Source organism: Salvelinus sp. IW2-2015, linkage group LG7 (assembly GCF_002910315.2).
Source record: "Salvelinus sp. IW2-2015 linkage group LG7, ASM291031v2, whole genome shotgun sequence".
Classification (NCBI taxonomy): Eukaryota; Metazoa; Chordata; class Actinopteri; order Salmoniformes; family Salmonidae; genus Salvelinus; species Salvelinus sp. IW2-2015.
This window is the reverse complement of record NC_036847.1, coordinates 7517649-7530925: the sequence shown is the minus strand read 5'-3', so window position 1 is coordinate 7530925 and position 13277 is coordinate 7517649. Positions and strand designations below refer to the sequence as shown.

The window sequence follows — 13277 nt, the reverse complement described above, 5'->3', positions numbered from 1 at the left end:
TGCATAGTTCATAGCAAGACAGTGGTCATCTATAACAATGGTCACGCTGAGCTTTCAGACTATTATTCACACAGTCCTGGTGGGCTCACTGCTCAGCACTGTGTGTAATATATTACCGTCAGACCTACTTTTAGTGTTTACTTCAGTCTGCCTGGAGTGCCAGGTGGGCAGCGCTTGCAGTTTTGTGACTATTCTATTGGTTCACTGTACCAGGAAAGTTGCATTGTATTGTATAAGCTCAATCAAATCTCAGCTAAAGTATTTGCAATCATTTCAAACCCAGGCATGAGCAGAAGGCCTCACCTTGTTGCCGTAGTCCCTGATCGAGTCTCTGTCCAGGCGCAGCTCAGCGGCATGGGGGAGGGGCTTGACAGGGTACTTCCTGCGCAGCTCATCTGGGGGGTCGGGCTGGAAGGGGCCCATCAGGGCAGTCCCGGGCAGCCTGGTCTCACTCAGGTTGACCGGCGCCTGTTGGTCCTCGGACGATGAGGACGAGGAGGTGGTGCTGAAGTCCAGCGGGGCCGGGGGCCCATTGCCGTTTACCACCTCCCTGTAAGGGGGTCCGCCCGCTCCCCCCTCCGACCCCAGGGCCGCTCCACCCGCAGACGGAGGTGTCATGGTGTGCATGCCGTTCCCGCTGCCGCTCTCTGAGGATGAGTCGTCTGTGGAAACACATACGGAGGAACACCAGTTAGACTGGTAGAATCACATCACACACACAACACATAGAGATGGTATTTCGAGATGTAAAACCACATAATTCAGTCAATGAGAGGTTGGGGAAATCAAAAGTGAAGCCTACATCACACCTTGAGTGTGAATCCCACTCTCAACCCAGCCAAGGCCTCAGTGTGTCAGTACCATTGATTAGCAGTAGAGCGAGCTGTTGTAGTCAGTAAGAATACACATGGAACACTCAGTGTGTTGGTGTGGTGTGGCTCTATTTGCATTCGCAGTCAGCAGAGTGTTACAGCCATGGTGAGGCAGACAGGCAGAGGCAGACAGGCAGAGAGGCAGGCAGCCAGAAAGGCAGACAGGCAGAGAGACAGAGAGAGGCAGACAGGCAGAGAGGCAGGCAGGCCGAGCGGTAGGCAGAGAAGCAGACAGGCAGAGAGGCCGAGAGGCAGACAGGCAGAGACGCGGACAGGCAGGCAGGCAAAGAGGCAGACAGGCAGAGAGGCAGACAGGCAGAGAGGCAGAGCGGTAGCAGAGAAGCAGACAGGCAGAGAGGCAGACAGCCAGAGAAGCAGACAGGCAGAGAAGCAGACAGGCAGACAGGCAGAGAGACAGACAGAGAGGCAGACAGCCAGAGAGGCAGAGCGGTATCAGAGAAGCAGACAGGCAGACAGCCAGAGAGGCAGGCAGGCCGAGCGGTAGGCAGAGAAGCAGACAGGCAGAGAGGCAGAGAGACAGGCAGAGAGACAGACAGGCAAAGAGGCAGAGAGGGACATGTGGTGCTGTGCTCTGTTAGTTAATTAAAGCCATCCGAGCTGGACTGGGGCCAGGTAGGCAGCCAGTGATACTTATTCATGAGAGCATGGCACTCCACCTCCCCTGTACCCCAGTCACACACTGTAAGCTACACTGTACAATGGCGCACATCATAGTACCAGGGTAAACTAATACCAAGTCTGACCATCCATGAGCCGAGCATGTAGACTTGTTTCTACACACACACACACACACACACAAACACAAACACTCTCCTCTCTCCACACCAGGGAAAGTTGTCCCCTCCCCATTCTCAACTCAACCAGAGGCAGCTAGTAAATAAGGGATTGTTTAGTGCACGGCTCTGCCACTGAGACACGCTGATGGATGGCCTGTTTTCCCCCACAGTCCTCCTCGTTCCCGTCTCTGTCAGAAACACACACGCGCAGACAAACACACACACACTAGACACACACACGCGGCACACGAAAGACAACACACACAGCCCCATTATGACTAGGAAGAGTAGGGACTGTAGTGTCTCTTGTGCAGCTGAGAGCAGTGCTGTGGTGGGGTGGGGAGAGCCTGTGCTCATCACACAGACCCCCATTCTCACAGACACACTGCCTGGCCTGTATGCATAACCCTCTGCGTGGGACCGAGAGGGGTTCATGTGCCTCTCCCAGTGCATGTGTGTGTGTGTGTAAATTTGGACTTAAAGCCTGCGTGCCGCGTGGAGAGCGTGTGTGCAGTAAGGGCAGTATTGGGGTCAGCTTTCCAAAGCCTCCACTGAGGGAGGGGAGGGGGAAGGGGGGAGAGCCTGAGCCATAGAGCAGGTCAATGACCGTGAAGGAGGGGGGAGGGAGAGGAGAGCGGGAGAGGGGAGGTGGGGCTAGAGCGGGCCAGAAGCAAGGGCAGGGAGAGCGAAGAGGTAGAGATTTAGAAAGAGAGAGGGATGAGAGAGTGGGTTAGTCCCATGTTGAGGGTGGTAGGGTAGAGAGTAGAGACCAGTGATAGAGAGGGGACATGAGAGGTCAAAGGGGGTGGGGGGTAGAGAGCAGGTCAGGGAGAGGGAGAGAGCAACCAGAGGAGGAGGGAGGATGACGCAAGGGAGAGCAGGAGGGGGGGGATAGAGTGGGAGGAGGGTACGTGAGGCAGGGGCTGAGAGGGATGAAGAGAGATTGAGAGAAACGGACAGGCAAGACAGGGGAGGGAGAGAGAGAGGGGAGAAGAAGGAAGGGGGAAAGCAAAAAGGGCAGGAAAGGGAGGATAGAAGAGGAGAACGGGAGAGCGATGGAGAGGATGTGGTGGTGGGTTACGGCAGCGTAGAAAGGGAGGCAGGCGGTGTGCATTTACTAGAGTATAAAAAGTATTCATGCATGAAGAGTAAGGCCTAATTCCTGCCAGCTCAACACAAATCCCCCTCATCAAGACTGTGTGGTCGCCTGCTGAGGGAGCCACCCTCCTCTACTGCTCTTAAAGGCACACGACACCTCGGTGTCCTTCCTGTACTGTACTCTACTACTCTACTGTTCTGTCAGCAGCAACGATCTTGGGGCGCAACACATCGGATAACTGTTTATTCAACGTGTCAATGAATTTGTAGGCGACCTGTCCCTATTAAAAGAAACCATACGTGAAAATATGGCAAACTGGAAAACGCGTAGGCTAGTTTACTGTAGCACTACAGAAGATCTAGCTGCTGAGACGGGCAGACAGGACAGAGTAACACGCATAGGCTTACAGATGAAAACACACAGCAGGTTTTGTTTCATTCCCCACTTTATGGCAGACTACCACTAGGCCGAGGCTATTAGTTGTCCACGGATGCAGGCAGGCAGGCAGGCAGGCAGGCAGGCAGGCAGGCAGGCAGGCAGACAGACAGGCAGACAGGCAGACAGCTAAAGTAAAGTTGAGCGGACACTGACAGAGGGTGGACTGCTTTTTCCCACCCACAGCTTTAATGTCTACGAATGACATAGGCTGAGTCTTGTGGCACCCAATTCCCTACATAGTGCACTACTTTTGACTAGAGCCATATGGACCCTGGTCAAAAGTAGTGCACTATATAGGGAATTGGATGCAATTTTGAACCATATAGCCTAGCCAGTTCCTGCAGAAAGAAATACAGCGTAAACCAGCCTAAATTTCAAGCCGGTCCATTCTGGTCTATGCTGATCAAGCTAGTCTGACCAACATGGTCAGGGGTGGGCAATAATTTAGTCTCGAGGGCCACATCAGGATTTCACAGACCACACAGATTTTTTCCAGCCCGATTTGTTCGTCAAAAGCAATTTGCGGGTCAGAAAAAGGGCATTTATTTGAAAATGTATTATAATTCCTACTTACTTTCTATCTAGTTTTAGACGTTCAAGAGTGGCCTGGAGTGTTTTCTTAACACAAAACATAATATATATGTATTTTTACTCAAACTTCCCCAGAACCGATTGAATGTGCTCGCGGGCTGGATCCGGGCCGTGTTGCCCATCCCTGGTCTAGCTGGTTAGGCTGGTGACAAGCTCATGCTGGTATGTTGGTGACCAGTTTATGCTGGGGATGCTGGTAATGCATGTATGCTGGTGACCAGCGTGTGCTGGGGATGCTGGTAATGCATGTATGCTGGTGACCAGCGTATGCTGGGGATGCTGGTAATGCATGTATGGTGGTGACCAGCGTATGCTGGGGATGCTGGTAATGCATGTATGCTGGCGACCAGCGTATGCTGGGGATGCTGGTATGCTTGTGACCAAGCTGGTCCATGCTGGTCCAAAACACAGCAAAGGCTGGAAGTCACCAGCAAAAACACAGCGAAGGCTGGTCACCAGCAAAAACACAGCGAAGGCTGATCACCAGCAAAAACACAGCGAAGGCTGATCACCAGCAAAAACACAGCGAAGGCTGATCACCAGCAAANAGCGAAGGCTGATCACCAGCAAAAACACAGCGAAGGCTGATCACCAGCAAAAACACAGCGAAGGCTGATCACCAGCAAAAACACAGCGAAGGCTGGTCACCAGCAAAAACACAGCGAAGGCTGGTCACCAGCATGACAAGCCAGTGTTAGTCTATGCTGTTTTTTTCTTCAGCATGGGCAAAATGTACACTGTTTGAAGGTACAGCACGGTACATATGATCACCTCTCCAGTCTCCACACAATGCTACAGTACATCAATATGCTGTACTACCAGGCAGCAAGGACCACAAACACTGGACACAACAAGTGCAGTAAGTGCCCTTGAAATAACATGGGAAGCTTCAGCAGGCTATAGGCTATAAGAGGACACACGGTATCTGGGCAAAAGACAACAGATAAGATATGGGTATTGGGTTGAAAGGGCACCGTACACTATTCCATACAGACCTTGGTCAATGTAGGGAAAAGGTTTCCATTTGGGACAGAGCCGTAGTGTTTCGCTCCAATCTAACCAGCCATTAGGTATCAACACACACTTACTTTTTTAAAWTTAAAAATAAATAAATTATTATCCCCTTTTCTCCCCAATTTTCGTGGTATCCAATCGCTAGTAATTACTATCTTGTCTCATCGCTACAACTCCCGTACGGGCTCGGGAGAGACGAAGGTCGAAAGCCATGCGTCCTCCGAAACACAACCCAACCAAGCCGCACTGCTTCTTAACACAGCGCGCCTCCAACCCGGAAGCCAGCCGCACCAATGTGTCGGAGGAAACACTGTGCACCTGGCCCCCTTGGTTAGCGCGCACTGCGCCCGGCCCGCCACAGGAGTCGCTGGAGCGCGATGGGACAAGGATATCCCTACCGGCCAAACCCTCCCTAACCCGGACGACGCTAGGCCAATTGTGCATCGCCCCACGGACCTCCCGATCGCGGCCGGCTGCGACACACACTTACTTTTCTGTCCACCAGAGGCTAAAGTGGCTTTAAAAGCAGAGGATAGCAGAGCAACAAGTTACGCTAATTTCCTTGAAAGTTTGCGAGAGAGCTAGAGAGAGGAGAGGGTGAGAGAGAGAGAGAGAGAAAGAGAAAGAGATAGGGGAGAGAGAGGGGGGAGTGACAGAGTACATAGTGGAGAGAACAGTGTCAACCGCAGCAATACTCTTTGATGAACCAGTGTCTTCATTGAGACTAGGCTGATTTTCTCATGCATCCCTGCTTTGAACACTGCTCTTCTACTCTACCTGTGTCTTTCCTCTTCTCAGAAATATCTACATTTCTCTCTCTCTCTGGGATATGATCAGAACAGCATATTTTGGCTAGGGGATAGATCTGTTTCTATTCTATATGAATGGAAGATAAAAGCAGGGATGAAAAATCGCATTGCTTCTCTCTCTTGGAAAAATATAAATCCATCCCTGCTTCCCTCCATGCTCAGCTCTCCCTTTCCTCAGCTCTCCCTTTCCTCAGCTCTCCCTTTCCTCAGCTCTCCCTTTCCTCAGCTCTCCCTTTCCTCAGCTCTCCCTTTCCTGAGGAGTGACAGTGGCGCGCAGCAGGCCCCTGTGAATTCTGAATGTCACTTTGATACATGGGAGTGTTTAGCAGGCCAAGGGGCACAAAGGAGACTGTTTGTGTTTAAAAGAGGAAAGGTCTCTGAGCGCCAAGGTCTCATCCGCGTACATGCAAGGACAGGTGCTCGCTCACACACGAGCACACACACCTAAAAAGCTCTTTGCGCCTTCTAGCAGAAAAGGTCTCAGAGCGCTTGGCACACACACGCACAGGCTTGCACACACACACACACACGCTTAAAAAGCCTTTGCGCCTTCTAGCCGCCAGGGCAGAGGCAGGCTCAGGGGACCAAGGCAGGGGCAGGAGAGGGTGGGGGTGAGACAGTCAATCAACGTTTTACCCATGCTCCTCTCTGGGAGGCAGGGAGGGAGCCAGTCACGGCGGCTCTACAGCAGACAGACAGACACAGGAAGAGAAGAGGAGGAGGACGCTACATCAGCCATCCGGACAACATTCATCTCCAACTGTTCTCGCACACCAGAGAGTATTATAGCAGCGTTGATCATTTCAGACAGGTGGACACCTTCAAACAATCCCAGTGTGAGCCTTTTAAATCCGGTCAATGTTCATTGCCAGTAATCTACCAATTTCTAATTGAACAGAAGATATATGCCGCCATTCCTACAGCGGTTAGAGCTGAGAGAAACAACTCGTTTATTCAAAAAGTTAGCAATATATCACAACCGCACCTGGTCAGAAATGACAAACATTTTAATCAATATGATTTCATCTGTTGCGACAATTCTATATTTTCCCGGACCGTGTGCGTAAATCAATGTTTCTATTGTAGTTGGCCTCTTGTACATTGATTTAAATAAACCGGGCAGATTAAAACCTGGCATTAATTAAGGGGATTATTTATTTAATGTGGTGATAAATGAAACAAAACAGGCAGCGGCGGCTCTCCGGTCCACACTGTGCAGAGAGAGGGAGAGAGACACTCACCGCGTTGCTGCCTCAAAAAACACTGTCTGTCCACGATTCAATCAGCTCGACTGCATCAGCGCAACTAAAGCATGAAGCTACAGGGAGAAAGAAATACTGCTCAACCATGAGGGAGAGCACACACACTACGAACGAACAGACATGTAGGAGAATCCACACACACATACATACGCATGGGCGTGCGCACACACACACAAACCAGTAACRATAGAGTAAAGTGCACGTACAAGCACACAGACTGGCGGCGAGTAGCGTCCCGAGCCACTGACACAAACGCGCTCACACAAAAGCACATTCATTTGCTGGCGTACATGTGCAAAGACATTCAGAGATGAACAGATGGAAGCATGACATGGCAACGACAACACAGTCCTAGCCTACATAATAACCAACGCTACACACCCTTTATTCTCACACAGACGGTGCAGGGCTCCATGCTAACTTTTTTTTTTTTTTTTTTTACAAGGTRAACATAGTCGCTCACAAAGAAATTTAGGAGCGCAACAAAAAATATTTGAGGTAATAAAGCTAGAATCCTTAAGTTTTCTAGGCGCACTAGTGKTCCTACATTAAAATCCCGGGTTGCACAACAAAATATTTAGGTGCAAATGCGAGTAAAATGGTCGCATCGCAGAGCCCTGCAGTGATAAGACCCTTGTAAAAAGGCATCCTAACGTTTGACATTTGTTAAAAGGCTAAGCCGCCTGTCATAAAGGCAGAGGGAGAGCGTGGGAACAGGGTATTGTGTAGCTATGAGAGATTCATCAGAAGAAAGTGTTTGAGCACAGAGTAAAGGCTAGTGGAGAGAAAGAGAGAGGGAGTAATTGAGAGTGAGAGGGGGAGAAAGATAGAGAAGTGAAAGAAAGGGAGGYAGAGAGAAAGAAAGGAGAGTGCAGATAGTTGAGTACAGAGAGAGAGAGAGAGAGAGACCACAAATTCCATCTAGACACTGTTGCCCTAGAGCACACAAAAAACTATACATACCTTGGCCTAAACATCAGCGCCACAGGTAACTTCCACAAAGCTGTGAACGATCTGAGAGACAAGGCAAGAAGGGCATTCTATGCCATCAAAAGGAACATAAATTTCAACATACCAATTAGGATCTGGCTAAAAATACTTGAATCAGTCATAGAGCCCATTGCCCTTTATGGTTGTGAGGTCTGGGGTCCGCTCACCAACCAAGACTTCACAAAATGGGACAAACACCAAATTGATATTCTGCAAAAATATCCTCCGTGTACAACGTAGAACACCAAATAATGCATGCAGAGCAGAATTAGGCCGATACCCACTAATTATCAAAATCACAGAAAGAGCCGTTAAATGTCTACAACACCTTAAAGGAAGCGATTCCCAAACCTTCCATAACAAAGCCATCACCTACAGAGAGATGAACCTGGAGAGAGTCCCTAAGCAAGCTGGTCCGGGGCTCTGTTCACAAACAAACACATCCACAGAGCCCCAGGACAACAGCACAATTGACCCAACCAAATCATGAGAAACAAAAAGATAATTACTTGACACATTGGAAGAATCAACAAAAAAACAGAGCAAACTAGAATGCTATTTGGCCTAAACAGAGAGTACACGTGGCAGAATACTGACCACTGTGACTGACACAAACTTAAGGAAAGCTTTGACTATGTACAGACTCAGTGAGCATAGCCTTGTTATTGAAAGGCCGCCGTAGGCAGACATGGCTCTCAAGAGAGACAGGCTATGTGCTCACTGCCCACAAATAGGTGGAAACTGAGCTGCCTTCCTAACCTCCTGCCAATGTATGACCATTTAGAGAGACATATTTCCCTCAGATTACACAGATCCAACAAGAATTCGAAAACAATCCAATTTTGATAACTCCATATCTACTGGGTGAAATTCCAGTGTGCTCACAGCAGCAAGATTTGTGACTGTTGCCACAAGAAAAGGGCAACCAGTGAAGAACAAACACCATTGTAATACAACCCATATTTATGCTATGTTATTTTCCCTTGTGTGTACTTTAACCATTTGTACATTGTTACAACACTGTATCTATAACCTATATATATATATATATGACATTTGTAATGTCTTTATTGTTTGAAACTTCTGTATGTGTAATGTTTACTGTTGTTTTTAGTTTATTTTACTTTTGTATATTATCTACCTCACTTGCTTTGGCAATGTTAACACATGTTTCCCATGCCAATAAAGCCCCTTGAATTGAATTGAATGAGAGAGACGAGAGTGTAGAGAGGAGAGTAAGAGACGGTGTGCAGGAGGGTCACTGAAGAGGAAGGTCGGGTCACTGAAGAGGTAAGTCAGGTCAATCTTTGCACAGGGATCACAGCAGTTGGTCTGCCTGGCCCCTAAGGGACCATGTGACTTCAGTGGCTGAGGATGGTCACATGGTAGAGCCCTGTGACAAAAGCACGACCAATCGCACAAACGCCTTCATTCAGCCAGGGCCAGGGAAAGCACACATATGTATCTATGGGCTACATTGTGTGTTTCAGCTTGTATGCATGTGTTGTGTTGTGTGTGTACGTGTGGTACTTCTCCGAGCAGACAGTTTGGGTTTTTGATGTATACAGTGTCTTCAGAAATTATTCAGACCCCTTGAATTCTTCCAAATTTTGTTAGGTTACGGCTTTATTCTAAAATGGATTTAAAAAAAACATTTCGTCATCAATCTACACACAATACACCATAATGACAAAGCAAAAACAGGTTTTTAGAAGTTTTTGCTAATTTATAAAAAATTAAAAGCTGAAATATCACATTTACAGAAGTATTCAGACTCTTTACGCAGTACTTTGTTGAAGCACCTTTGGCAGCGATTACAGCATCGAGTCTTCTTGGGTATGACGCTACAAGCTTGGTACACCTGTATTTGAGGAGTTTCTCCCGTTCTTCTCTGCAGATCCTCTCAAGCTCTGTCAAGTTGGATGGGGAGCGTTGCTGCACAGCTATTTTCAGGTCTCTCCAGAGATGTTAGATCGGGATCAAGTCCGGGCTCTGACTGGGCCACTCAAGGATATTCAGAGACTTGTCCCGAAGCCACTCCTTGTGTTGTCATGGCTCTGTGCTTTGGGTCGTTGTACTGTTGAAAGCTGAACCTTTGCCCAAGTCTGAGGTCCTGAGCGCTCTGGAGCAGGTTTTCATTAAAGATCTCTCTGTACTTTGCTCTGTTCATCTTTGCCTTGAACCTGACTAGTCTCACAGTCCCTGCTGCTGAAAAACATCCCAACAACATGATCCTGCCACCACCATGCTTCACCATAGGGATGGTGCCAGGTTTCCTCCAGATGTGACGCTTGGCATTCAGGCCAAAGTGTTCAATCTTGGTTTCAACAGACCAGAGAATCTTGTTTCTCATGGTCTGAGAGTCTTCAGGTGCCTTTTGGCAAACTCCAAGCGTGCTGTCATGTGCCTTATACTGAGGAGTGGCTTGGTCAATAGTGGCCTGGTCACTATACCATAAAGGCCTGATTGGTGGAGTGCTGTTTTCCTTCTGGAAGGTTCTCCCATCTCCAAAGAGGAACTATAGAGCTCTGTCAGTGACCATCGGGTTCTTGGTCACCTCCCTGACCTAGACCCTACTCCCCCGATTGCTCAGTTTGGCCAGTCTTGGTGGTTCCAAACTTCTTCCATTTAAGAATGGAGGCCACTGTGTTCTTGGGGACCTTCAATGCTTCAGAAATTCTTTGGTACCCTTCCCCAGATCTGTGCCTCAACACAAGCCTCTCTCGGAGCTCTACCGACAATTCCTTCGACCTCATGGCTTGGTTTTTGCTCTGACATGCACTGTCAACTGTGGGACCTTAAATACACAGGTGTGTGCATTTCAAAATCATGTCCAATCAATTGAATTTACCACAGGTGGACTCCAATCAAGTTTAAGAAACATCTCAAAGATGATCAATGGAAACAGGATGCACCTGAGCTCAATATCGAGTCTCATAGCAAAGGGTCTGAATACTTACGTAAATAAGGTATTTCAGCTTTTTCTTTTATAAATGAGCAAAAATGACTAAAACCTTTTTTCGCTTTGTCATTATAGGGTATTGTGTGTAGAATGTTGAGGATCTTTTATTTATTTAATACATAAAAAAAAAAAGTCTGTAACATAACAAAATGTGGAAAAAGTCAAGGGGCCTGAATACTTTCCGAATGCACTGTACACACTGATATGTTTTCAAATCAAAATAAAATCTAATCTAATTTCATTTGTCACATGCGCCGAATACAACAGGTGTAGAGACCTTACAGTGAAATGCTTACTTACAAGCCTTTAACCAACAATGCTTTAAGAAGTTAACATTCGTTTTTTTGTAAGATTAGTTTTTTTGTAATAAGTGTTAAGTAAAAAATAGGTTAGTTGAGGTAATATGTACATGTAGGTAAAGTTAAAGTAGTTAAAGTGACTATGCATAGATTATAAACAGAGAGTAGCAGCAGCGTAAAAGAGGGGTCTGGGTAGCCATTTGACTAGATGTTCAAGTGTCTTACGGCTTGGGGGTAGAAGCTGTTTAGAAGCCTCTTAGACCTAGACTTGGCGCTCCGGTACCGCTTGCCGRGRGYTAGCAGAGAGAACAGTCCATGGCTAGGGTGGCTGGAGTCTTTGACAATTTCTAGGGCCTTCCTCTTACACCGCCTGGTATAGAGGTCCTGGATGGCAGGAAGCTTGGCCCAGAGAGATTTGTAATGTCTTTATTGTTTGAAACTTCTGTATGTGTAATGTTTCTGTAATTTTTTAAAGTTTTTTTACTTTTGTATATATCTACCTCACTTGCTTTGGCAATGTTAACACATGTTTCCCATGCCAATAAAGCCCCTTGAATTGAATTGAGAGAGACGAGAGTGTTAGAGAGAGAGTAGAGACGTGTGCAGGAGGGGTCACTGAAGAGGAAGGTCAGGTAAATCTATTGCACAGGGATCACAGCAGTGGTCTGCCTGGCCCCTAAGGGACCATGTGACTTCAGTGGCTGAGGATGGTCACATGTAGAGCCCTGTGACAAAAGCACGACCAATGCACAAACGCCTTCATTCAGCCAGGCCAGGGAAGCACACATATGTATCTATGGCTACATTGTGTGTTTTCAGCTTGTATGCATGTGTTGTGTTGTGTGTGTACGTGTGGTACTTCTCCGAGCAGACAGTTTGGGTTTTGATGTATACAGTGTCTTCAGAAATTATTCAGACCCCTTGAATTCTTCCAAATTTTTGTTAGGTTACGGCTTTATTCTAAAATGGATTTAAAAAAAACATTTCGTCATCATCTACACACAATACACCATAATGACAAAGCAAAAACAGGTTTTTAGAAGTTTTTGCTAATTTATAAAAAATTAAAAACGCAGAAGTATTTAAGACTCTTTACGCAGTACTTTGTTGAAGCACCTTTGGCAGCGATTACAGCATCGAGTCTTCTTGGGTATGACGCTACAAGCTTGGTACCCTGTATTAGAGTTTCTCCCGTAGGGTTTCTCTCCTTCTTCTCTGCAGATCCTCTCAAGCTCTGTCAAGTTGATGGGGAGCGTTGCTGCACAGCTATTTTCAGGTCTCTCCAGAGATGTTAGATGGGATCAAGTCCGGGCTCTGACTGGGCCACTCAAGGATATTCAGAGACTTGTCCCGAAGCAACTCCTTGTGTTTGTCATGGCTCTGTGCTTTGGGTGTGTACTGTTGAAAGCTGAACCTTGCCCAAGTCTGAGGTCCTGAGCGCTCTGGAGCAGGTTTTCATTAAAGATCTCTCTGTACTTTGCTCTGTTCATCTTTGCCTTGAACCTGACTAGTCTCACAGTCCCTGCTGCTGAAAACATCCCAACAACATGATCCTGCCACCACCATGCTTCACCATAGGGATGGTGCCAGGTTTCCTCCAGATGTGACGCTTGGCATTCAGGCCAAAGTGTTCAATCTTGGTTTCAACAGACCAGAGAATCTTGTTTCTCATGGTCTGAGAGTCTTCAGGTGCCTTTTGGCAAACTCCAAGCGTGCTGTCATGTGCCTTATACTGAGGAGTGGCTTGGTCAATAGTGGCCTGGTCACTATACCATAAAGGCCTGATTGGTGGAGTGCTGTTTTCCTTCTGGAAGGTTCTCCATCTCCAAAGAGGAACTATAGAGCTCTGTCAGTGACCATCGGGTTCTTGGTCACCTCCCTGACCTAGACCCTACTCCCCCGATTGCTCAGTTTGGCCAGTCTTGGTGGTTCCAAACTTCTTCCATTTAAGAATGGAGGCCACTGTGTTCTTGGGGACCTTCAATGCTTCAGAAATTCTTTGGTACCTTCCCAGATCTGTGCCTCAACACAAGCCTCTCTCGGAGCTCTACCGAAACATTCCTTCGACCTCATGGCTTGGTTTTTGCTCTGACATGCACTGTCAACTGTGGGACCTTAAATACACACAGGTGTGTGCATTTCAA

At 47.5% G+C, this 13277-nt stretch overlaps 1 protein-coding gene across 4 annotated transcripts in view; it reads right to left on the bottom strand.

Annotated features, from left to right (window-relative positions):
- The window catches only part of LOC111966295 (nucleolar protein 4-like), a 150475-nt gene that overhangs the window by 9819 nt on the left and 127379 nt on the right, over positions 1-13277 (bottom strand). For all 4 annotated transcript variants that reach the window (XM_023990809.2, XM_023990811.2, XM_023990810.2 and 1 more), the window contains one exon: positions 304-662. In XM_023990809.2, coding sequence (XP_023846577.1) covers positions 304-662 — 359 coding nt within the window. The remainder of the gene's footprint in view (positions 1-303; positions 663-13277) is intronic.